This window comes from Podarcis melisellensis, assembly GCF_964234715.1.
Source record: "Podarcis melisellensis genome assembly, chromosome: 9".
Taxonomy (NCBI): domain Eukaryota; kingdom Metazoa; phylum Chordata; class Lepidosauria; order Squamata; family Lacertidae; genus Podarcis; species Podarcis melisellensis.
This window is the reverse complement of record NC_138541.1, coordinates 43,310,248-43,336,412: the sequence shown is the minus strand read 5'-3', so window position 1 is coordinate 43,336,412 and position 26,165 is coordinate 43,310,248. Positions and strand designations below refer to the sequence as shown.

The window sequence follows — 26,165 nt, the reverse complement described above, 5'->3', positions numbered from 1 at the left end:
AAGGCTTTGTGTGCTTTAACCTTGTCATACCACAAATATGCATGCCACCCAAAAGTATTATTAAAACCCTCCAAATCCAAAATGTCTGTGTTCTCAAGAAGCAGCCAGTCTTTCAACCAGCAGAAAGCTGCCGATTCATAGTATAATTTAAGGTCTGGCAGGGCACATCCCCCCCTTTCCTTTGCATCAGTTAAAATCTTAAATTTAATTCTGGGTTTCTTGCCCTGCCAGACAAATTTCGAAATATCTTTCTGCCACTTCTTGAAACAGTCCATCTTGTCCACGATCTGCAATGTTTGAAACAAGAACAACATTCTAGGCAATGCATTCATCTTTATAACCGCAATTCGACCAGACAAGGAAAGCTTCAAATTTGACCAGATCTCCAAGTCTTTTTTCACTTCTGTCCAAGATTTCTCATAATTATTTTTAAATAAATTCACATTTTTAGCTGTCATATTAATCCCCAAATATTTCACATTCTTAACCACAGTTAATCCTGTCTCATTCTGAAACCTCTTTTTCAAAAACTGTTAATTTTTTCTCCAATACCTTAGTTTTTAACTTATTCAATTTAAAACCTGCTACTTGACCAAACTCTTGAATTAGTTCTAAGACCCTTTTTGTACTAGATTCAGGCTCTTGTAATGTAAGTACCAAGTCATAAGCAAATGCTCTCAATTTGTACTGTTTTAGCCCCCCGCACGCTCTCCTGCCATAGCCGCGCGTCACCTCTCCAGCCGGGAGAGGGTTGCAGGGGGCTGCTTTAGCCCCGCGCGCACTATCCCGGCTGGAGAGGTGACACGCGGCTCTAGAGCCTCCTGCCATAGCCGCGCGTCCTCTCCAGCTGGGAGAGGGTTGCGGGGTGCCTCTTTAGCCCCCCGTGCGCTCTCCCGGCTGGAGAGGTGACACGCGGCTCTAGAGGCTCCAGCTATAGCCACACGTCACCTCTCCAGCCGGGAGAGGGTCGTGGGGCTATGGCGTCTTCGCTCCATAGGACGCACACACATTTCTCCTTCATTTTTGAAGGGGAAAAAGTGCGTCCTATAGAGCGAAAAATACGGTATGTACTGAAGTTCTCACCCTGGGCCAGCAGGGGGATACTGTAGATAGTTTTCACTCAGGTCCACGTCAGTTATTTTAGGCGGGAAACCCTGGGTTGTTGTTGCTACAATGTTGATAGCCGGCTGCCTATAAAAGCAGGCCGGCTGAGCTGTTTGCTGTTCAGTTTTCTGTTCCAGCTTACAAAATAAAGAGCTGCTTTGGAGAAATCGCTGTGTCGTCTGCCATGTCTACCCACTATTCAACAAAAGGCTCATCCCATATGTCAGGAGTGCTCTGATGGTGTTTCCTGCTTGGCAGGTGGTTGGACTCGATGGCCCTTGTGGTCTCTTACAACTCTATGATTCTATCCCAGCAGATTAAGAAGGGGAGAAAAAAACCTTCCTCTCTCAAATCTAAAATTTTTCTAACACCACACTAAGAAAGGTTTTTTAAAGGAAACAACTATTAATATGTGCAAATACTCCTCTTCCGGTATTTTTGCTCCCAAGGAAGTTCTACTCAGTAGCTTATTAAACCAATTTTTATGGGTATGCTTCAGAAGATACAACTTCATACAGTATATCCAAATACTTTACAAACAGTTCTATCCAACTCTAATGGAAGCTTTATTCTTTTACAAACTTTGAATTCTAAATGGATACATTGTTCTTTACAAACATTCAAATTTGTGGCCTTCATCTTTAACCTTTACTTAAATATATATGCTTCACTTGCGTATAAAATAGAAAATGCATTCATTTTAGGAAGATAGGGCCGTTTCCTCTAGCACACAGCTAGGGCCCAGCAGGCCTGTTCTTGGGCTCCAGTTAAAAGCATCATATAGCTTTGAATTTGCAGAGGGTGTTAAATCTTCCAGGCTTAACCAAAAGTTCATGGTAGTTATGTGCATTTGTCAAGTGCTCCTCCTTATATTTCTGCAGGGAAATTTATTTGGTCTTCTTTTCCACCATGCACTCTTGTTTCTCCAATTTCTCTCTGTAAGAATTGTACTGCGAGTCGGTACCAAACAGTTTATCCCACCACGTGAAGGTTGAAGCATAGTTGCCAATTGAGTTCATATGGTGGAAGTCATGGAATCGAGCCCCAGCATAGAAAGGCAGCAAATGCAATGGATTCAGAGGAATGTCGTAGCCGCTAAGGAGAGCGAGAGAGAGAGGAGAATTTACAATACAGGTACGGAAGACATTGCTTGCATTTCCATTCAAGTGAAGCATTGCTAAAATCAGAAGCAAGTCCCACTGAGTTTAATGGGGCTTACTCTCTTGTAAGTGGGTATAGGACTACAACCATAGACATTTACCAGTTTCCATATTAACTTGGTTGAAAAACCCCTGAAGTTCCTGGACTATTCAACTGGACAACATACTTCTGAAGCTGTAGAAGTAACATCCGCCATGTGGTATTTAAAATGTGTTTCTTACTTCTGTACTGATGATACATGCTTTATATATAGTCCCTGCAAGGAGGTCATGTAAATATCTCAGCACAAAGTGTCCACAACACTATGCCAAACAGAGGAATGAAATAGTTGAAAAATGTGGGCTCTCTCTCTCTCTCTCTCTCACACACACACACAGTCTGGATTCATAGCTAGATTTTGCTGGGAAAGTATTCAATGAATCGGGGTGGCCAACCTATGGCTCTCCAAATGTTGTTGGACAACAACTCCCAGCAACCAAAAATTATGTTCTCTCTAACCATAATTTGTTTCACTTGTTCAGACATCACAAGGAATTCTAGTTAGCTTAGCATTAAAAAGCTTTCTATCTGAAATAAATAAATAAATAAATAAATAAATAAATAAATAAATACATTCATTCATTCATTCATTCATTCATTCATTCATTCATTCATTTATAGCCTGCCCATCTGGCTGGGTTGCCCCAGCCACTCTGTATCTATTTTTGACATGTGAAAATAGAGGGGAAGAGGGAGCATGTGAGCCTAAGGCTCATTTAGGTTCCAGTTATATTTTATCAGTTTTATATTTTCCAGTTACCGTATTTTTCGCACTATAGGACGCACTTTTTCCCCTCCAAATATGAAGGGGAAATGTGTGTGCGTCCTATGGTGCGAATGCAGGCTTTCACTGAAGCAGCCCCCCGCGACCCTCTCCCGGCTGGAGAGGTGATGCGCGCCTATGGCAGGAGCCTCGATAGGCGTGCGTCACCTCTCCAGCCGGGAGAGCATGCACAGGGCTAAAGAAGCCCCCCGCGACCCTCTCCCAGCTGGAGAGGTGACGCACGCCTATGGCAGGAGCCTCCATAGGCGCGCGTCACCTCTCCAGCCGGGAGAGCACGCACAGGACTAAAGAAGCCCCCCGCGACCCTCTCCCGGCTGGAGAGGTGACGCGCGCCTATGGCCGCTGCTCCCTGACCTGCTCTTTGGGGCTGGTGGTGGGCTTCCCCCGCCAGCCCCAAAGAGCAGATCGAAAGGAACCTGAAGCCTGGAGAGGGGAGGGGTTCTCGCTCTCCAGGCTTCCAAGGTAGCAGCCTGAACGCACCTTAAACGGCACCTTGTTTTAGAGCGGGAAAACAAGAGGGGGAAAATTCTCCCACTCTCTGCACAGCGCCTCCTGCCGCTTCGCTGAAGGGGCACTGGGCAGAGAGCAGAAGAATTTTTTTCCCTTGTTCTTCCCCCTCTAAAACAAGGTGCGTCCTATTGTCCGGTGCGTCCTATGGTGCGAAAAATACGGTATATTTTATCATTTCTAGTTACATCTTAATCATACTTAATAGAGCAGCTTTTATGTGGAATTTAAGATGATTCTATTTGCTCAAAGAGTATCAAATTAGTTTGTAAGCTTGTCATCTAAAGAATCATGTGCAGTAGAATCCTCTGAATGTTTATGCAAGCTCTACTAAAGTCACTGAAACTTACTCTAAGGTAGGTATGCACAGGATTTCAGTCTTAAATACATGCACTTTGAATAAGGACATTTAGAGGAAATCCCGAATAGTTAATAGATTTTTTTTTTAAAAAAGGTCACTTGTCTAGATTTTATCTGGTGACTTTGGGTGGTATTCAACGAAGTGTGACTTAGAGTACACCTAGATGACAAATTTAGGTCTAATAATTTTACTATGTCTACCCCAAGTAACACTTCGTTGAATACAACCCTCTATATTTCTGATGAATATGACCAGACTGAACAGGGAAAGTAGATTACATGTGGACGTCAACGATCGCCAGCAAGCGACAGATCATCCATGCCCACAGAAAAATCACGTGATTGCAAAACACCATTATTCCAATGAAAAACCCAGTTCCAATGATAAGGGTTTCCAGAGGGTGTACATATTCAGCTTGCATTCCAAACGGAGCCTATGAAAGGAGGAAGAGGGAAAAAAAGAATGCTCTTTTGTATGACATGACATAAATATACCGGTACTTTACAGCTAATCTGAAATGTATACAGTGGGTTACGAACTTAATTCGTTCCGGAGGTCCGTTCTTAACCTGAGGTACCACTTTAGCTAATGGGGCCTCCTGCCGCTGCTGCACAATTTCTGTTCTCATCCTGAGGTATAGTTTTTAACCCGAGGTACTACTTCCGGGTTAGCAGAGTCTGTAACCGGAAGCGTTTGTAACCCGAGATACGACAGTACTTCCTGCATGGCCAGGTTGTTCTAGCAGAATTCTCCCCCTCTCGCACTCAGATCCTGGTTTTAATGTTACATACAGGTAACAGAGGAATGAGTGAACTGCATTTAGCTCCACTCCAACTCTTTATGACTACAAATTCTGGACTGCCCCTGAAACACTATAATCTCAACTGGTAGCATAGAACCATGATTACTTAAGACGACAGAATAAGAACCCCTTGTAAAATATTCAGAATGGAAGCAAATCATAGCTTATATGAAAACTTTACAGTGATCCTTTCCTCACCTTCAGATCCCACTGAAGAGGTTTTTCTGAGTCTTTAGTCTATGCTCCCTACTGAGTGTTATTTCAGTAATAGAAGCTAGCTATTCAAAAAAGCAATTGGAGGGTGGTTGTTAGGGAAACCAACCAATGTAGGTTACAGGTGGGTATAGCTCAGTAGTATAGCACAGTGATGCAGAAGGACTAAAGTTCAGTCACTGGTCTCTCTGTTTAATAGGACCTCAGTAAGTCAGGAGAGTGGAGAATTGCTGCTGGTCAGACTTCACTACAAATATACTAGGTCAAAGTGGGTTATGTTGCTAACCTACATAATCATTATCAGAATAACAGACAGAGATCATTTGTAGGGAAAACCAGCTGAAGGGATTTTTGTGTTTTGTAGCCAGTCATTGGTGGGTAAGAAGTTAGACATATTCAGAGCACAGCATTTAAAACGGCAAACTACAGTTGTGCCTTGGGTTAAGTACTTAATTCCTTCTGGAGGTCCGTTCTTAACCTGAAACTGTTCTTAACCTGAAGCACCACTTTAGCTAATGGGGCCTCCCACTGCCGCTGCGCCACTGGAGCATGATTTCTGTTCTCATCCTGAAGCAAAGTTCTTAACCCGAGGTCCCTCAGCCAGCATAGCCCATGGTCAGGAATGAGCAGAGCTCATATATCTGCAGGGCCACAGGTTTCCCCACCCCTGAATTAATTTGGAGCCTGTACATTGTTTCAAGAAGCCTGCAGGAAATCAGCACAGTAAAGTAATCATGGTTTTATAACAGACTTCTGGGCTCCGGATCTCATTAGGAAGCAGGATACTATGTTCTATCTACCTTTTTAGTAGAAACTGGATTGAGAAGGAACCAGAATTATATACGATACAAATTTCAGTGACTTATTATTCAATACTGTGGTACCTTGGGTTACAGACGCTTCAGGTTACAGACTCTGCTAACCCAGAAATAGTACAGTGGTGCCCCACAAGACGAATGCCTCGCAAGATGGAAAATTTGCTAGACGAAAGAGTTTTCCGTTTTGGAGGTGCTTTGCAAAACAAATTTCCTATGGGCTTGCTTTGCAAGACGAAAATGTCTTGCGGGTTCCTGCAGTTTTCCCCCCCCTTCCCCCCCTTTTCTAAGCCGCTAAGCCGCTTATCCGCTAATAGCGCTAATCCGCTAAGCCGTCAATGGGCTTGCTTCGCAAGACGAAAAAAACGCAAGACGAAGAGACTCGCGGAACGGATTAACTTCGTCTTGCGAGGCACCACTGTACTATTTCTGGGTTAGCGGGGTCAGTAACCTGAAGCGTATGTAACCCGAGGTACCACTGAGCAATCAGTTTCAAAGTCTGTCCAACTACAGCAATATTAAACTCTTGATGAAAACAGTTTGCTAAGCATGCTGTTTTCTCTTCTCCCTTTTTACAAAAAGAATAGCTAATGTATGCCTAGTGCTTTTATATGCTCACAGCATTACAGCATAAACTAGGTAACGTTCACCAAGAATTTAAGGCAATACATACCACAAACTCATGATGTACTTTGTGGATATACTTATATATTCTCTTGTGATGCAGCAGCCTATGCAGAAAATAATGCCAGGCATCATCAATCACAGCACATCCAAAACATCGAGAAAGTAGCACATACCTGGGGGGGGGGGGGCAGGGGAAGAGAAGCATTTGTTAAGACAATAGATTAGGACACCCTGTCTCCCAACACAATTTTTGCTTTTGCAGTTCTTACTGACTATAAAACCAGTTTTTTGTGTTGGAGAAACATGTTATCCAATAGCTTGCAAGGCAGCAGCAGTCTACAAAGAATTGGGAAAAGTATATTTTACCATACACATAACCTTTGTACACAACAACTTTATTTTATAGGGAGGATAAGAGTGGCTTAAGAGACTACATCGTACACAAACACTGCTGTTGTGTATAATGCAATACACAAGGTTGTGTTGTGTGTCAAGCACCATTAATCTTAGAATAATTTAAATTGCTATAGCTGTGACCTACTTTGTATTGAGTATAAGATTAGTAAGATTGATAATTTATTATTATTATTAATCTTACTAATCTTATGCTCAAAACAAAGTAGGTCACAACTATAGCAATTTAAATTATTCTAAGATTATTGGTGCTTAACACACAACACAGCCTTGTGTATTGCATTATACACAACAGCATATTGCTGACAACCAAAGTAGGTCACAACTATAGCAATTTTTAAAAACCTATAAAAAGGCATGCAAGTAGAAACCAAGCTACCATGTATAATAGATATGGGGATAAAAATATAGCCTAAGTTGTAACATATGGGAAGTTGCTGGTGAGATATTTTGCTACTTTTTTCCCTAAGGAATTAGTGAGAAATGTTTCAAATACAATATAGATGGGGGAAAGGTGTATGCTGTATTCTGTTTGCTAATGAATGAAAAAATGAAAGTTGGAATTGTCAACTCTGGTGACATTGCTGGAAGCAAATCAGTTGTAATTTGTTGTTTTTCCAAAAAGTTTTATTAGTTTTCCAAATTTATAACAAACATATCAACAAAGATAAAAAGAAAAACATCAAAAAACAAGCAAACAAACAAACATACATATATCCTAACTGTTGAAATTTCTCTTTTGTTATCATTGTTAGGTGACTTTCTCAAATCCCTCTGGCTGAGTTTCTATATAAATCATTGTAGCAGTTTTCTAAAACTAATTTCACATAAAATTTACTTAATCCATTAACATCTTTCTTTCTTGCAAATCAGTTGTAATTTGTAATGATAAGAATGCTTTATAGGGAAAGCTCAGCTTGAAAATGATTGACTACTAGAAACTTATTATTATTTTTCTGTGCAGAACTTTTATAAATCTTCCAGATGCTGAAGTCCAGTGCTTGTTCATAACAGGATTTGAGAAACACTGCATTTATTGAAGTACTTAACTGCACAGAACTGTTTAAGTGAAATCCATCTACCGTATTTTTCGTCCCATAGGACGCTCCGTCCCATAGGACGCACCTAGTTTTTTGGGGGGAAAATAAAGGATTTTTTCCCCCTTTATTTCCCCCCCAAAAGCAGGTCGGGGAAACCGAACCAGGTCGGGGAACAGCGGGATGGCGGTGCTGCGCCTCCCTGCTGTCCCCCGAGCTTGGGGGCTGGCCAATGTCTGTCCGGCGCTCGGGGCGCTCTGCTTCAGGGCGCCCCGCCCGCCGTGCGGCAGGCTGCTATCCACAGCGTGGGGAGCCCTGCGGGGAACTCCTGCAGGGCTCCCCACGCTGCGGATGTGTTCCCGAAGCGCCGGGCACTCTGCTTTCAGGGCGCCCAACGCTCCGGGAAGCAGGCTGCTATCTGCAGCTTAGACATCCCTGCGGGACCTCCCGCAGGGCTGCCTAGGCTGCGGATGTCTTGCTGAAGCCTGGAGAGCGAGAGGGGTCGGTGCGCACGACCCCTCTCGCTCTCCAAGCTTCAGCGAAAGCCTGTATTCGCCCCATAGGACGCACCCAGATTTCCCCTTCATTTCTGGAGGGGAAAAAGTGTGTCCTATAGGGCGAAAAATACGGTACTTACCATCTTGGCATGCTTTCCCAGTCATAAGGAATATTAAAATATTCTGTGAAGTAAATGGTACCAAGTATCAGAGGAAACTGAATAAAAAAGTGATTGAACATAAGTGCCTTGAAACACTTCCATTGTCTTTCCCAGGTTTCTGGCTTATCCTGTAAACAAGAAATAAAAGTATTTTATAAATAGAAGTAGAATATTCCAATGATATTACTGAAGATGTGATACATGGGAATAAGTACTAAATTAATAGTACTTCATACTATAATAGAAGAATACCTAAATTAAAGGTAACGGAGTATCAGCTTTGTCTTATTTCAACTGATATTGTCCCAAAATGCAGCAACACTGCTGCCTGCGATGATCAATGTTTCCACTAATATCAGATACATTTTAATGTTGATTCCCTGTCAATTATCATCTACCTTTTTAGTAGAAACTGGATTGAGAAGGCACCAGAATTATATACAATACAAATTTCACTGACTTATTATTCAATACTGTGGTACCTTGGGTTACAGACGCTTCAGGTTACAGACTCTGCTAACCCAGAAATAGTACTTTGGGTTAAGAACTTTGCTTCAGGATGAGAACAGAAATCGTGCTCAGGCAGCGCAGTAGCAGCAGGAGGCCCCATTAGCTAAAGTGGTTCTTCAGGTTAAGAATAGTTTCAGCTTAAGAACGGACCTTCAAAACAAATTAAGTTCTTAACCCGAGGTACCAGTGTATTGCAATACTCCAAGCTTTATGTTATTACAGTGGTGCCCCGCAAGTCGAACGCCTTGCAAGGCGGAAAACCCGCTAGACAAAAGGGTTTTCCGTTTTGGAGGCGCTTCGCTAAACGAATTTCTCTATGGGGTTGCTTCGAAAGACGAAAAAATCTTGCGAGTTCCCGTGGTTTCCCCCCGCTTTTTTCCGCCCTTTTCCTAAGCCGCTTCTTAGCTGATCCGCTGATAAGCCGCTTCTCAGCTGATCGCTAAAAGCCGCTAGACCGCTAATAGCGCTAATCCGCTAAGCTGTCAATGGGTTTGCTTCACAAGACAAAAAAACCGCTATACGAAGAGAATCGCGGAACGGATTCTTTTCGTCTTGCAAGGCACCACTGTACATATATACCATTCAGGTATCAGGGTGTATGCCACTCAAGTGAATTTCACACAGTTACTATTAAAAACAAGAGTGCCCAGGACTGATGCTATATACAGGGGCCATGGTCTAGCTTAGTGATGGATAGCCTGAAGCTTTGCAGACTGCTCCAACTCCCATCAGCCCCTGCCAGCATTGCCAATGGTCAGAGATGACAGGACAGTTTGGGGGACCACTGGTTCCCACCTGTGTTCTAGCCACTCTACAGCTTCTGTGGGGGAAACTAGCAACTGGAGTTTGGATTTGGATTTGATATCCCGCTTTATCACTACCCGAAGGAGTCTCAAAGCGGCTAACATTCTCCTTTCCCTTCCTCCCCCACAACAAACACTCTGTGAGGTGAGTGGGGCTGAGAGACTTCAGAGAAGTGTGACTGGCCCAAGGTCACCCAGCAGCTGCATGTGGAGGAGCGGAGACGCGAACCCAGTTCCCCAGATTACAAGTCTATCACTCTTAACCACTACACCACACTGGCTCTGTACAATGTTATCTCCTTTCTTCATTTACTGGCTGAACAATGCAATCCTATGCATTGCTTAAGACAGAATCCTACACCAACTAACCTGTGAGTAAGCTACACTGACAATCACATCTGAGCAACTGTCACTGTGGCTTACTCACAGGTAAGTCCGTGTAGCGTTCCAGCTTAAATACATATTTAACATTACCTCTTGTCCTTTGGGGTAGCGTGCAGCATAACAGTAAACATCTAGCAAATAATACTGTTGGCAAACTTGTTCAGATGTTCCACTTTCTACAACAACATATCAAAACATACACAAACACCCTATTTACTTGAAAGCCTGCAAGTTAGAGGCCAGACTGTCAAAGGCCCTTTGCCTTGTGCTTTTCAACAGCACCACCCAGAATTCAGATTGGAAGTCAGCAATACGTACTCACAGATAGCTAAACTAAATATTTATATAAGAAATTAACCAAAATATGCATGATAATTATACAATCACATAAATAAGTGTAAATTGTTCCATGTTTGTTATAAAAGCAGAGTAAAGCATAAGATCGGTTTTTTCTATCCTCTGAAAGAGGCTGCTCACAAAAATGTCACCAGTCGCAAGCTGGCAGAATATGGGAAGTGAACTCATGATCTGGGGAGCTCCAAAGTTATGCTACTTGTTGGAGCCATGTATGACACCAGAGCTGGAATTTTTCATACTAGACAACACTCCATCTTACCTGTTGTATTTTATACTTTTGCATGTAAGGTATAAACTGAAAGATAAATCCAGGCAAACATATTAAAAAGTAGGAAAGTTCATGCATGAGAAGTGATCCCCAGGTTGCAATCTGGTATTTGGTGTAGTTATTCAGCATATATGTCCAAGCATTTTTAAAAGGCTGTTGTAGCGGATTCTCAGGCAAGAAAGAGTCTATATATTCTACAGCCAGGTAAGCAGAATTCAGTATGCCAACACTGTCGTTAGTTGCCATTGTTCAGTTCTGCAACATCACACCTGTAGCTTCTCTGCAGGATTCTAGGAACAGTAAATAGACATCATGGTAAAGACACCGTAACCAAAATGACATCGGCCAGCAACACAGTGTGCAGCTGTTGACTTGCATAAAAATAGTAGGGGACAAGGTCTATCCATTTCCATACTAGACAACAGAGTTAAACAGATGTCGCTGCTTGCCCTTTGTCCTTGTCCGGTAGGAGAAGATATTAATTCATACCTGCTTGCGCTGTATACATTGACAGAATCTCCTCTACCGCCTGACAAGTAGGAAATGTGATGCTGCTTGGCCATAAATTGATCAATCATGCTAGTTATCTGTTACATAATAAAAAGTAAATTGAAAGCCCTGCATGAAACTACTAGGATTTACCTCGAGAGAGCATCCAAGGATTAACTACAAAAACAATTACAGTGGTACCTCATGTTATGTACCGTCCCCCTTACATATGCTGCAGGTTACGAGCTCCACTAACCCGGAAGTAGATCCCCCTTGTGCGACCCTTGCCCCAGGACGCAAGCGGAAGGGTCGCACTCTGGGGACGTGGCAGCAGCAGGAGGTGCCATTAGGGAAAGTGTGCCTCATGCTATGAGCGGTTTCAGGTTACAAATGGACCTCTGGAACGGATTAAGTACATAACACAAGGTACCACTGTATCATCTTTCCCTTCCTGATATGAACAAAGGACAGGTGCCAATGTTTACGTACCAATTTCAGTCCAAACCAATTCTTACCTATATGGCATTGCTAATGCATCAGATTGAACAAAGTTTTTATAAGCATTCAATATCGGAGGTATAAGATCAAATTACATGCTTCCGGGTCATGAGGCCAGCATGACTAAGCCGCTTCTGGCAAACCAGAGCAGCGCACGGAAATGCTGTTTACCTTCCTGCTGGAGCGGTACCTATTTATCAACTTGCACTTTGACATGCTTTCGAACTGTTAGCTTAGCAGGAGCAGGGACCGAGCAACGGGAGCTCACCCCGTCATGGGGATTCAAACCTCCGACCTTCTGATTGGTAAGTCCTAGGCTCTGTGGTTTAACCCACAGCGCCACCCACACAAGCACGGAGCACGATTTTTGTTCTCACCCTGAAGCAAAGTTCTTAACCCAAGGTACTATTTCTGGGTTAGCAGAGTCTGTAACCTGAAGCGTGTGTAACCTGAGGTACCACTGTACAGTGGTACCTCGGGTTAAGAACTTAATTTGTTCTGGAGGTCAGTTCTTAACCTGAAACACCACTTTAGCTAATGGGGCCTCCCGTGCCGTCGCTGCGTGATTTTTGTTCTCATCCTGAACAAGTTGCAGGAGGAGAATGCCTTCAGCTTCTTGGAGAAGAGCCGGTAAATAATTCTTAAAACATGCTACCTCATCCGTCTTAAAAAAGTTACATAAAAACTAGACAGTCCATCAGTCAGGCCTGGCCAAGCTCATCAACCACAACAAACAAATAATATAAACTTTAGAATTTCAAGCCATGGTTTGCTTTTTTGTTCTACCAGGCAAGCAGCACTAGGCGAATCAAAACAGAGAAATCGAAAACAGGCACCAGGAGAAAGAAATGCCTTCTGCTATAACTCACCTGGGCCAAATAACAACAACTAATAAAAAATAAAAATGCATCTCCCGAACCCTTAACTTCAGCTTTTGTCTCTGAGAGAGAAGTCGGCGAGGGGGGAGAGAAATGAAACGGAAAGTCACAAAATAACAGGCCTGAGCGGCCAAGAAGTGAATATTCTGGTGCCCATAAACAAAATGTAAAGGGGTTGCGTTTGTCGCCTTTTTCGGGTAGGGAGATCTCCAAATACAACCAATGAAAGGAGCACCCCCTAAAACAACCCGCCCCCCAAGGCGCCTCCGCTCTCCATCCTCTTACCTGCGCCGAGGGATGCAGCAGCTCTGCCCACCGACGCTCCGCGACAAGGGCCAGGCTCCCTCCGCCCCGTGTCCTCAAATCCTTCATTGGCCGCGGAAGGAAAGGCCGCCCAGCTGCCGCGATTGGTGCCGTCGCGACCGTCAGGCGTGCCCCGAGCAGGTCTCGGCGGGCCGCCATTGGGTGGAGGGATGGAGTGAGATTGGCCGGCCAATGGGACGAGGCGCCAGTTCACTGACGAAGAGAAGGGAGAGGAGCGAGATGGATTTGTTCCTAAGTACTGGCAAGTGCTCCAGATTGCAGCTGTTCTTGTTCAACAGCAAATACAAGTTTGGTTACCTTACTCTCTGCTTTATGCCAGGAATCTACTGCTATCGTCCCCATGCAATCAGTGAGGCCAGCAACTGGCATTTATATATTTATAAAAAGTTACAGCCTGCCCTTCACTATTGCCAGGGTTGGGTGTGATGTAACAAATTGCAATCTTAAAAATCAATTTATAAAACACATTGTCAGGCTGAGAACTAAAAACAGATGGGTAAAACACTCATTAAAACCCACAAAAGTCAGTAAAAAAAGTCTCACGAAGTGTTTGTCCCTTATATAGTTGTAGGGAGAAAGCACTCCACAAACAAGGGTGCCATGCTGGGGAAGTTTGCACCACTACTTAATTAGTCTCTAAGAGATAACAAAAAGATTCCCTCTGCTGATCTTGGAACACAGATAGGTTCAGTATTTCATGTATTTGAGTCACAAGCTCTCAGAGAAGGTGCAGTGTTTTAGATATTTGAGTTGCAAACTATTTAAGTGTGTAAAGGTGCACAGCCATTTAAGGCTATAAAGGTGCAGCCTTGACTTAGGCTGGGAAATGAATAGATGGCCAATGCAGCAGTGGCGTAGCGTGGGGGTGTAGGGGGGGGCGGCCGTACCGGGCGCAACATCTGGTGGATAGGGGGCACAAATCCACGGGTTAGGGGGTGCAAATTACTTGCCTTGCCCCGGGTGCCGACACGCTACCCACTGCAATGCAATTGTCTAAAGGTTGATGTACAGTGGTACCTCGGGTCACATACGCTTCAGGTTACAGACTCCGCTAACCCAGAAATATTACCTCAGGTTAAGAACTTTGCTTCAGGGTGAGAACAGAAATTGCGTGATGGCGCGGCAGCAGCGGGAGGCCCCATTAGCTAAAGTGGTGCTTCAGGTTAAGAACGGACTTCCGGAACAAATTACCAGTAAGTACTTAACCAGAGGTACCACTGTACTATGAATCATATTGGTTGTATAAATCAAAACTCTGGCAGCCACATTTTGCACTCATTGACATAAACTAGACAGACCACTGTTACTTTTAAGCCTCCCTGCCAGAAACGTGTCCCAAGCGTGTTGTCACTGAAGAGTTAACACCATCCCATCCTCCCTTAAGTGCCTACACCACAGCATTGAATAATGCAGTTCAGTGATGTGGTAAACAGCTCAGAGGTATTTCACTTGAGAAACCAGTTTGACAGTAACAGAATGCTTCTTGATTTTAAAAGGAAAGAACACACTCATTTGGAGTGCTCTTAAGGGACTAGCCTTTTCTCTGACATCTAGTTTTCTCTGAAGGGTGGACCTGCACGTGCATAAGGAGAAACATTCAAACATGAGCTTGTAAGTGGTACAGCCCAGACACAGTTTACCTCCCTCTAAGAATCAGGCTAAGGAGGAGCCATTATTTCATATAACATATGCTTAAGTTACAGACTGCAATAACTAGTATATCAAGTAGTGAGTACTTTTCCTTTTAACACAACAATTCTTCCAAAAAAAATTTTGTTTGGTGTGGAATGTGGTTTATACTAGTCATCAGGCATGGTTGCAACCCAGAACCTTCATGTGCAGCTGTTTCACATGGCCAAGATTTCAGATGGAGCAGCTCTCATAGCAAGCTACACATACTGAGATGTCCATTTCTACACAACTTAAAGGTCTAGGAGTCCTGTTATATTTTGCATTTTGTCTCCCTATTTATACCCTTTCCTGTTTGTGAGGTCCCCATATGCATGTGGCTGACCATTGTAGGAAAGAGTGCAGTAAGGGCTAGACACCTTTGGGTCTGATCAAGTAATAAACATTGGAATGTACAAAAATCTACCATACTGCTTCAACATTCTTCCCTACCATCTTATATAAAAACATCTTAATCAAATACCAATTTTATCCTCCCCCCCCCGATATATACACAACATTCCTAGACAGCTTGTTGTAGCACTCCCTTGCTCTTAGTCAGAAGTTCCTAATGTTCAAAATACAGTGGTACCTTGGTTTAAGAACTTAATTCATTCTGGAGAGCTGTTCTTAACTGTCAGGACTGGTCGCTGTCCTCTTCAGATCACCACACAAACGCTTCTTGTTCTTTTATAACTTTTATTGTGTATCAACAAAACAATCTTATAAATGGTTCTTAACTATTCTTCCTCAGAGTCACTTCTTTCAGATACCTTCTGAGCTCTGCTTCTCCGTGACCAGCCACTCTCAAAATGTCGAACTGCACCCTTCCTTTCCTTTTCCCACTCTTTTTTCTAACCTCCTGGCTAGAGCTGGCTTGTACAGTGGTGCCTCGCAAGACGAAAAGAATCTGTTCTGCGAGTCTCTTCGTCTTGCGGTTTTTTCGTCTTGCGAAGCAAGCCCATTAGCAGATTAGCGGCTTAGCGGATCAGCTGATAAGCGGCTTAGCGGACCAGCTGTTAAGCAGCTTAGCGGACCAGCTGTTAAGCGGCTTAGCGGACCAGCTGTTAAGCGGCTTAGCGGACCAGCTGTTAAGCGGCTTACCGGACCAGCTGTTAAGCGGCTTAGCGGACCAGCTGTTAAGCGGCTTAGCGGACCAGCTGTTAAGCGGCTTAGCGGATCAGCTGATTAGCGGCTTGGGAAAAAGGGGGGGAGGGAAAAAACCCCGCAGGATCTCGCATGATATTTTCGTCTTGCAAAGCAAGCCCATAGGAAATTCGTTTTGCGAAGCACCTCCAAAACGGAAAACCCTTTCGTCTAGCGGGTTTTCCGTCTTGCGGGGCACCACTGTATCTCCCCTCCTCCGAATCTGAGCTAGAACTTAACCCTTGCCTTTCCTGGGAACATCCCTGTTGTTCCTGTTGCTCTCTTCTATTTGATTCACTGCTCTCCTCCCCCCCTTGGGGAAAGCTTTCTCCCTCTGGGAAACTGGAAACTTCTAACTCTAACTCTTTCCTGACATTAACCTGAAACTGTTCTTAACCTGAGGTACCACTTTAGCTAATGGGGCCTCCTGTTGCCACCATGCCGCCACCGCGCGATTTCTGTTCTCATCCTGAAGAATGGTCAGCATGGTTCTTTTGCTCCAAGCAAAACATACTCAGTTCATCCAATCTGTCTTCCCAAACAGTTATGAAACAAAAAATACCTGTCTTGTTGAAGAGGGACATTATTTCATCACTTTTACATTAAATACAAGTCCCAAACTTTAGGAAAAACAAATATGCAAAGTTTTATTAAAAGAAAAGAAGTCAAAATGACAATAGTTTTGGTCATATTTAAAGCATCCAGGAATTGTTTGTTTACAAACATTTTCACATACAGGAAGTACATAATTAATAGCAGCTAGTTACACAGGAAAAGTTTTAAATGCCATGCAAGTAAAACAGAGCTCCATACATTCATTATAAACCTGCCATTATGCCCATGCCAAGTATTAACCCTTATGACAGAGTTAAGAGAGATAAATCAAAACATAACAAAAGAGATCTTGGTAAATAGAGATCACCAATACATTAGTTTAAAACATTTTGGCATTACACTTGTTTCATGAGCATTGTATTGTATGTTTTCTGTGGCATTTGTTAAAGCATTGGTAAATATCAAAATATACACCTCTGTTTTACAACATAGTACTGGCAAACTTCAAAGTTCCGTGCAGAGTATAAATAGTATCATCAAGATCCAAACAAGTATAAAGAAAGTCTACTTACACACACACTTAAATATGCACACAATAGTAATGTAACCAAAGATGATTTATAAAAGCATCCAGATTCTTGTGCCAGCTTGTAGTACTAAGCTGGGATTCAATATTCCTCCAAAAACCAGCAGTTAATGGATATTTTTTTTCTTTGGAAAAAAGACACCAGGAAACACTATCTTTTACTTAAAAAAAATATCCAGTCAACCATGAGACACATGATTGGTCCTTAAGGAATTTTGTCCAGAAACCCAGCAAATCCAAATTGTAGTCAACACAGCCAGCTACATCTCAGTCAGATGCTGCTTTACATCAAATAATGCTACACATTGCTTCAAACTGGAATAATCTTCATTTTCATCCTTAATTGTCGCAGGCCACAGCTTCCAACATGTCTCAATGTGCTACAAGTTAAGAAGTGACTTGATGCTCAATCACTTCGACATCACTTGTTAAAGCTTGCTTCTACTGCATAATCAAGGTAGGGAGAAATCTTTGCACCAACTCACAATGGCTTGTCAATAACTGTAACACCTACAGAAAGAGAGAGAAAGCAGGACTTGAACTGTTATTCAGAGAAACATTCCTACATGGTTGATCTAAAACTACGTAATTCACTTTATCGAGTTAAAACAGCCATGTAAAAATAAAGATGTGACCCGATTCTGTGGCTAGAAAGCAGGACTGGTCCTGAGTGGAGTTACGGAGTTTTGCTTCACATACATATTTCCCCCTGAAACTAAAATATTTTCCCTGAAGGGGGCTTTATTTGCTGTGCTTTTTGCTGTAGTGGGTCTTGGGCTATAATTATGTTTTAGTTCTAGGCTGGATGTCTGCTTATTTGCTATCTGTATTTATTGAGCTTCGTTCACCAAATAAAAACGAGTACAATTTACATTAAAACTGTAAAATAGCATCAGAAAACCACCAATGGCAAAGTTGCCAAAAAAACAACAACCCCAACAACAACCAAAAAACAACAGCAGCACAGAACATCAGATCATAGCAAAGTAGAAGGGAAGACATCTACTCGGTGTGATTTTCTAGAAAAATAAGTGCTGGAACTCACCATGACCACCTCCCTCTTTCTCTTAGAATGGCAATAGCGCCCAACTGAGAGGTGCTGGACTTGAATTCCAGTGAGTACCAGCTGAAACAAAGCCTTGCATCTAGTCAACTAAAGACCTGGGTGAAGAGGTGTGTGAACTAACTCAGAGAGGAAGTCATTTGACAACCTGGAAGCCACCACAGAGAAAGTCTCCCCTGTCTCCCCGCCCCTCAAACCATATTTTGCCTGCACTGCCAAAATGACTTCCCACACTGATCACAACACTTAGGCAAGCTGATGTGGTAGGAAGTGCTCCTTCAGGTATTTGGAGTCCAGGTCATTTAAGCCTTTAGCAAATTGGAAACCAGTGCAGATCTTTCAAAGCCAGCAGAATACATGTCAGGCCAGACACTCAACAGTAGCCTTGCTACTGCATTCTATATTAACTGCATCATCTAAACAGTCTTCCAGGGCAAAGAACATATTGCTAGTCTAACCTGGAAGTTATCAAAGCATACATTGCTTTGGCCAAAGAATCCCCTTCCAAGTGGGACTGCAGCTGGCGAACCAGCCAGAACTGGAAATAGGTATTCCTAGCCATTGAGGCGAACTGTGTCTCAAGTGACAGTGATGGATCAAGGAGTCCTGCCCCCCCCCCCCCAAATGCACATTTTCCTTCCAGGGGAATGCAACTCCTTCCAGAACTGACCATCTCCCTATATTCTACACTTGAGAACCTGCAGCACCTGAATTTTACCTGGATTAAGTTTCAGTTTAGTACTCCCCATCCAAACTACTACCATCTCCATACAACTGACAAGCACCTGAACTGCTTATCCTGAGTCAGAGGCAACAGAGAGATAGATCTGGTTGCCAACTAACTCAACATCGCCTTAATACATCTCCCAGTGGATTTCTATAGGTGTTCAAAAGCATCTATAACTAATGCTCTTTGTATGGATTTTGTTTCATGATTTCTGGTTTAATAATAATAATAATAATAATAATAATAATAATAATAATAATAATAATAATTTATTATTTATACCCCGCCCATCTGGCTGGGCCTCCCCAGCCACTCTGGGCGGCTTCCATAAAAACCAAAAATACAGTAAAATCACACGTTAAAAACTTCCCTGAAGAGGGCTGCCTTAAGATGTCTTCTGAATGTCAGGTAGTTGTTTTATCGCTTTGACATCTGCTGGAAGGGCGTTCCACAGGGTGGGCGCCACTACCGAGAAGGCCCTCTGCCTTCACATTTTACCTGTGATGAAATTGTCTTACATGTTGTTTTTTATGGACGCCACCCTCAGAAAGCTTTGACTCTTAAAAAGGTGACATATACACAATGGCGTCGCAATGGGGGTGTGGTGCCATGTCTGGGGGGGTGACAAGAAGGCAACCCGCTGCAGCCGCATGTGGAGGATCCTCCATTCACGGCTGGAGCCGTGAGTAGAGCATCCCGGCGCCAGTGGCAAACTGCTATGTACAGCGTGTGTGCAGCGTTGCACGCATGCGCTTTACGCAATGACGCCGCACATGCACTGTACATAGCGGTTTCCGCCGGCACCGCTCAAGCGCCTTACAGATGGCGGTGGGATCCCTCCATCGCCACTACAGCCGCATGTAAAGGATCCTCCGTTCGAGGCTGCAGCTGCGAGCAGGGGATCCCGGCACTGTCCGTATAGCGCTGGAGCACCGGCAAACCGCTATGTGCAGTGCACATGCGGCGTTGCTATGTATGGCACATGCATTATACATAGCGACACTGCACATGCACCCTATGTAGCGATGCCCCGCCCCGGGTGTCACAACGCCTTCGTTCGCCCCGGCATATACATATTTCAAATCAGCAAATATAAAGATGAGAGCTTGGTTTTCACCGCATACAGATGCTATCTGTGTTTAACTCCATTTACATCCCATCCATCCTCCAAGAGCTTCTAGACCCATTCACATAATACACGCTCATTGAGGGAGCATAATGCAGTCCACCTGCCCCTTCATTAACCTCCAGAAAAAGGGAGAAGACTCCTCCTTTTTAACTTATTCTATATTACCTGCATAGCTTCTTCCTGTACTCATACATGACGATACCACCGTCCACTTATCTGTTGTAGGGTTATAATATTCCACTGTTGCCAAGTTACAGGAACCATCGTCTCCTCCAACTACATATAAGAGCCCATTGACAGCACAAACCCCTAATACAAAGCAGAAAAACAGTGTCAGCGCCTGGTTTCTTAGCTCACCAGGCCACATTTGGTGCCAGGAGGTTGTAAAAAAGAAGCATTAAGGCCTTTCTAAGTGACAAGCTAAGTGCACAATTATTTATTTGATATGATGGACAACCATGTATTCCCCCAATGTAGCATTTGAGGCTAGTGGTTTATCAAAATTCAAAACTGCCATAATTTTTGTCTGTTGTTATTTAGTTCTATGGTGAAAGTGGCTGTGTTAGTGTCATATACTGAATTATGTTAGATTTCTCATTACTCAAAGCAAGGTCCTCATTAGATAAATAACCTGGGGGGCAGATGTGGAAGCAATTTTCAATGCTATATTAAAGTTGTAATATTTACCTGCATTTCTCCTACACATGTTCATATCTGCAACCTGTTTCCATGTATTGATGGTGGGATCATACACCTCAACACTTTTTCTGACTAAAGGACCATCATGGCCACCTACTGCATACAATAAGTTGTTTAAGACACCAACACCTGAAAGGAGGGGGGGGAAAGCAAAACAAGTTAACATTAAGAAAAAGCATAAATCCCCACTTCTGGGGTTTTAGCAAGTACCAAAAAAGTACCAAGGGGTGGGAGGTGGGAATCAAAAAAATTCAGATGCAATGAAAGTCACATAAATACTGTATTACATTATACGTTCACAGGCACCAACACATTCATGGACACGAACACACACTTAGTATGTACCTAGAGCTTGAGAGTTTTGAAAAATGTCTTCACACTTTTCCCCAGCGACTCTTACAGCCACCTTTAGGTCAGTGTGTTTATCCCAATATTACATGGTTTGCTGGAGCTGTGTGTGGCTTTGTTGAAGGTTCTATTGAGTTCATCAAAGGGGCAAACTTTAAACTAATGAAATACTGGCCCACAGCTGACTCTCTTACAGTGCAAACCTTTGTCCAGTGCAATCCTATGCTAAATTACACCTAGACTAGTGTGCATAGGATTGCACCTTTAGCCAATATGCTATGCTAGTTCTTGGTCTTGCAAACCTTGATGCAGCTCACAGGAAGGAAATACTGTGGGGTCCTGCAACAGATTCTATAAGCAAAAAAACATAACATGCAAGAATAAAAGGGCAGCGTAAGCACTATGCTAGCAAACAAACTGCAGAGTTGAAGTGAGGCACATCCTTGCCTTCCTTCGCCACCAGTCAGGAAACCAATGGCCCCTGGGAGAAGCACTCTCTACCTCTCGGAAAGAGCATCATGGGAGAGCAATCTAGCCTCATCCATCTGCCAGAGGAGGAGAAGCAGCTCCTCCAATCATTACTTTCTCCTTCCCACCCCATTTCCCCCCTTTCAATTTGTATATCACTTAGTTGCAGCAATCTCTCAGTGGCATACAGGAAACACAAAGCAGTAAGACTAAAAGTGAGTCAAAACTATAAAACCACAATTCAGCTTAAAAGTCTGCAGGAATAAAACAATGTCTTCAGTAGGCACTGAAAGCTTAACGGGGGGGGGGGGGGTGTCCTGTCTGATCTGGAAAAGAGTTCAATAAAACTGGGCCCACAATACTGAATGCATGGCTCCTTGGTAATAAGAGTCGTGCATCCAAGCCATGGGGGACCATTAACAGTGACTCCCTTGAAGACCTCAGTGACTGAGCAGGGATATAATGGATCAGGTGGTCCATTATGTACCTGGATCCATGTTCTTAAGGGTCTTATAAATTAATACAAGAATCCTGAACCTGGTCCAGTAGCATATAGGCGGCCAATGCAAGCTTTACACCGGGTTTATGTGCTGCCGATAGTCCGACCCTATCGACTGTCTAGCCACAGCATTCTGCATCAGCTGCAGCCTCTGCTCAAGGGATGAGTGCATTGCAATAATTGAGTTTTGAAGGTATCAGTACATGAATCTCAATACAAATTTAACCAATCACCACCATCATCATTGCCATTATTATCCAGGTCTAAGAACAGCCATAGTTGGAGGACTAACTGTAGCTGGCAAAAGACACTCCTAGCCACTGAGGCTATATCTGAGCTTCCAGCAACAAAGACGGATCTAGGAGCACTCCACCCCCCAAGCTCTGAACCTATTCTTTCAGAGGGAATGCAACCCCACACAGAACTGGTCAATCTTCCAAACAAAGGAAACACCAAACCATTTCCCAAGGATTCAAGCTCAGCATACCGGCCCTCATCTACTCCACCACAGTGCCCAGTGGTGCAAATTGAACTGGACACCAAGTACTGAATGGGTGTAATCCAGATGTATGCAAACAAAATTATGTTTTCTCAAGTCATGCTGAACCAGAAATTGTTTTTTCAAAGCCACTGGCATTTAAGAGATTGCTGCTGGGGGCTTCCAACATAAATACTTAAATCGGGATTCAAAAAACAAAACAAAACAACCAAAGTCAGATTTTTCAGTGAGTGAGATCATACCAAAAACCTTTGAAAAACAAATAAATGGGGGCGTTAAACCAGCAATTTAAAAATTAGCTACAAAGAAAGATTATCTTGAGAACACTTCCTGATTGCAACTCACAATGTCAGTTCCTTCCAAAGAAACTGATAGCAATTGATCTTTGGAATGTACACCTACCCGTCACCCCACCTTGAGAATGGTAAAGCAATTCAAGCTAAAATCTGATCAGAGAGACATCTCATATTCCAATAGATGCAATTATTTCCTGGTTCATGAATTATGTCCCACATGCAGCAATGAGTGTGAGGGAGGTGCAGGAACAAGTTCAAGCTATTTGGATTTTGAAAATATGTGTACCTGCCATGACTAGTTTAAAAAAAAAACCCCAAAATTTGGGATTCCTTGCATTTTTTTCTATTTGACACATTTAAGTTTAAGTTCTCATTTAAGTTTGTTTACTCACCTGCTCCGCTACGTCTAGTGCCCATCTCTGCAACATAGCTCCATTCATTTGAACTGTAGTTATAACACTCCACTGTACTAAGGCACTGACGTGATGCACCATCATAGCCACCGACGGCATACAGCATACCTGGAAATAGGATTAACAAATTCTGCATATACAGCTATACCAGTAGATGATAGGTCAACCTTCCCGAACCTGGTGTTGCCCAAGCGTTTTGGACCACAACTCTTGTCTTTCCTGACCACAGATCATGCTTGGTGATAGAAGTAAAGAGCCCAAAAATATCTGGTGGGCCCAAGGTTGGAGAAGGCTGCATTAGATTTGTATGATGTGCATTTCATGGAGGATTAAACCTAGAAGCCTTTGTGTTAAAAGGGGTGACTGATCTGAATGAGAAAGCTTCCACATAAAACAGTTAAGGTTTGTGCTCTGTGTAACCGAAACAATGCAAAACCATTTAGCGTGGATGTTTGTGCTTTGTGCTAAATGGGCTTTTCTCAACAAGGGTCTATTTTGAAGAGAACTTGTCAGGTTCCACTCAAGTCCTTTTTTGTGAGGTTTGATGGACTCACACTTTGAAGAAGCTGAACGAAAGCAAGGCAGCCTTATCTGAGCTGTCTACTTCAGATAGGTTGTGGTTCAGTTTAAATCATTCGTACATTTCAGAAGAAACAAATACTTTCTCTTTAAGTATTTTTTTAGACATTTCTCTTTCAATCATATTCATTTAATTCAAGATTTTTATTTTTATTTTAAAACATGAGCAGTCATTTTTAAAAAAAGGACTATTCAGCTTCTCAGCTGGCCAATAAAATCTGACTACTATAGCTATTTCTTAATATAGCAGGCAGCACACTGCCACTTTCTCCTTGGCACAAGGAAAGCAAAAAATTAATAAAATAAAGATAAAAATACTGTACTAAGGTGGTTAGGAAAAATTCACAGAGAACACAGCAGAGGGCACTCCTGGGTCTAATAAATACTTCATCTGAAGATGGAGTTAGACTGAAAAGACTAGTCTGCTTTGCAAAGTGCTTGCTAGGAACATATGGTGTATTTAGGAGTTAAGCTTGGGAACAGCTATTAGTCACATGGACACCAGAACCAATTTAGTCTTAAGAGGAGACCTTACCTCCAACTACACCTACACCAACACTACTTCTCCTTGTGTTCATTGGAGTTACATGAAACCATTCATTAGTCTTCATATTATAGGCTTCTACTGATGATAGACCTGTAACAAAGCAGTACACAAAGCTATGAAGAAAGAAGGTATTATTCATTCGTTTCTCCATGAACTATTAACAGGAATTAAGAACTTATGAACTCTTTTCTATCATTAGCTACGGAGATGACCGTGAGCTTGAGAGTGCTGGTCTCACTCAGATGAATTACTGCGTGTTGTGTTTTCATTTTTATAAGCACAATTTTAATAGTGCAAAACAACTTGCTGGGGCTGATGGGAATTGTACTGCCAAGCATCTGAACAGCGCCAAATTGGTGAGGTCTGATCTAGAAGACTGTCATCTCAAAGTAAGAATGCAAAGTACAATATGAATGAAATGCTCTATACCTGTACTTCCATCAAATCCTCCCACAGCATACAGAAGTCCGTTTAATACAGCAGCCCCCAAAGTGCTTCTTCTGTCTTGCATGCTAGCAACACTTGTCCATTGGTCCTTCACGGGATCATATGAATCCACCGTACGAACCCTCAAGGAGCCATTGAAACCACCAACGGCAAAGACAAGACCGCTCATGTATACCACTCCTGAAAGAAAAGGTTCTACATTTCAGGCATTGGTCACTGCAGACCATGTATGCTCTTTTGTTTAAAGACTGCACACATAAAAAACCCATCCTTCTTAAAAGGAAGTTGTTGGCATGGAGTTACCTAGCTATGTAAGCAACACTATCAATTTAAGCAGCTACCTGCTCTGCATCTTCTAGAAGGCAGCTCAGCAACTTGGTGCCACCGTTCTTCCTTAAAATCGTAACACTCCACACTGCGGATAGCTTTGGGTGCTTGTCCTCCAACCACCACCATCAGCTTCAAAGGAAGAAACACATCGTAAATAACCTTGTTGCTTAGTCACATAAATGGAGACAACAATGGAAAATTGATCATTTCTTACAAGTTGCTATTCCGTGTCTCAGAGTAGTTTGTCATGCTCTTTGGCTAGAGCAATAAACTTAGGAACTATTCACTTACGCATACCCATCATGTATCAGAATAGCATCTTTGAACTTCCTGTATTCCCCTTTTCTTTTGGAGACTACTTCTGCCAAGGCGATTGTCAGGAGAAAGAGTTCCACCACCAAAGTACACAGGGATCAATAAGGAGGAGATATAGTCCTACTCCTACTGCCTAACTTTGCTGCCACCAGGGTTTTTTGGGTGGGGGGGAGGAGAGAAGAGTCTTGCTATAATCTAGAACGCTGCTCCTTCTGTTAAGTGGTCACCTTGACAATTCATGGGACACATATGGAACCAAATACCTCCATTCTCCTCACTAAAAAGGCAGATGCTCTTGACAGGCAAAACAAGAGTCTCTCTGCTGAACCACCATGACAATCTTGCCAGTTACGTCATGGCACCCCAATATTCTTGAACAAGCAGAACCCTACTAACAAATATGAAAGAAAGACATTCTGACATTCTAGATTGATTGTCTAAATTCACTTACTGGATTGTGGTGCGCCTCTTCCTACTGGTGTGTGTGTGTGTGTGTATGTGTCCCATTCGACTGTCTTAAATTACTCCAAAATCACTGTATTTTCAATAAGACCGCCACATAATTAAATCCATCTGTTACATCTCTGCTGAACGTTCTCTTCCCATAATGCAATGCAATACTAAATGGCGAACCAGGTAGCCAAGAGTGACGGGTCTTACTTTTGGAAGGCAGGCTGGTGTTCGCAGCCTTGTTCGTGTGGTCTTCATCAGAGCCCTTTGCTCAAGTGGCAACAAATGGTACTTCATCGCTTCAATGAGGTAATCCTTACACGCACTGCTGTTTTTAACAAGCGGTTCCTCTTCGACTCTCTGCGCAT

At 42.9% G+C, this 26,165-nt stretch overlaps 2 protein-coding genes across 3 annotated transcripts in view; both read right to left on the bottom strand.

Annotated features, from left to right (window-relative positions):
* Positions 1–1,511: 1,511 nt before the first annotated feature.
* Positions 1,512–13,144, bottom strand: LOC309378187 (methylsterol monooxygenase 1-like). Its single transcript, XM_081926217.1, has 6 exons — positions 12,995–13,144; positions 10,836–11,134; positions 8,502–8,650; positions 6,460–6,586; positions 4,235–4,389; positions 1,512–2,199 (listed from the first exon to the last, which is right to left on the bottom strand). Exons 2-6 carry the CDS (start codon positions 11,088–11,090, stop codon positions 1,992–1,994), a joined length of 894 nt encoding a protein of 297 aa, XP_081782343.1. The 5' UTR covers positions 11,091–11,134; positions 12,995–13,144; the 3' UTR covers positions 1,512–1,991.
* A 3,324-nt stretch (positions 13,145–16,468) lies between these two features.
* The window catches only part of KLHL2 (kelch like family member 2), a 36,799-nt gene continuing 27,102 nt past the window's right edge, over positions 16,469–26,165 (bottom strand). For both annotated transcript variants that reach the window (XM_081926071.1, XM_081926072.1), the window contains 8 exons: positions 26,008–26,157; positions 25,044–25,161; positions 24,685–24,882; positions 24,244–24,345; positions 23,109–23,237; positions 20,595–20,735; positions 20,073–20,216; positions 16,469–17,498 (listed from right to left, as the gene is read on the bottom strand). In XM_081926071.1, coding sequence (XP_081782197.1) covers positions 17,470–17,498; positions 20,073–20,216; positions 20,595–20,735; positions 23,109–23,237; positions 24,244–24,345; positions 24,685–24,882; positions 25,044–25,161; positions 26,008–26,157 — 1,011 coding nt within the window. In that variant the 3' untranslated portion in view covers positions 16,469–17,469. The remainder of the gene's footprint in view (positions 17,499–20,072; positions 20,217–20,594; positions 20,736–23,108; positions 23,238–24,243; positions 24,346–24,684; positions 24,883–25,043; positions 25,162–26,007; positions 26,158–26,165) is intronic.

What these genes read in the sequence shown, in the direction of transcription:
- LOC309378187 (XM_081926217.1), bottom strand. Translation starts at nt 11,090, where the DNA reads ATGGCAACTAACGACAGTGTTGGCATACTGAATTCTGCTTACCTGGCT. An exon ending in TGGGAAAGCATGCCAAGATG is followed by an intron (nt 6,587 to 8,501) that starts GTAAGTACCGTA and finishes CCCCCCCCCCAG; the next exon opens with GTATGTGCTACTTTCTCGAT. An exon ending in AAGTACATCATGAGTTTGTG is followed by an intron (nt 4,390 to 6,459) that starts GTATGTATTGCC and finishes CTCCTTTCATAG; the next exon opens with GCTCCGTTTGGAATGCAAGC.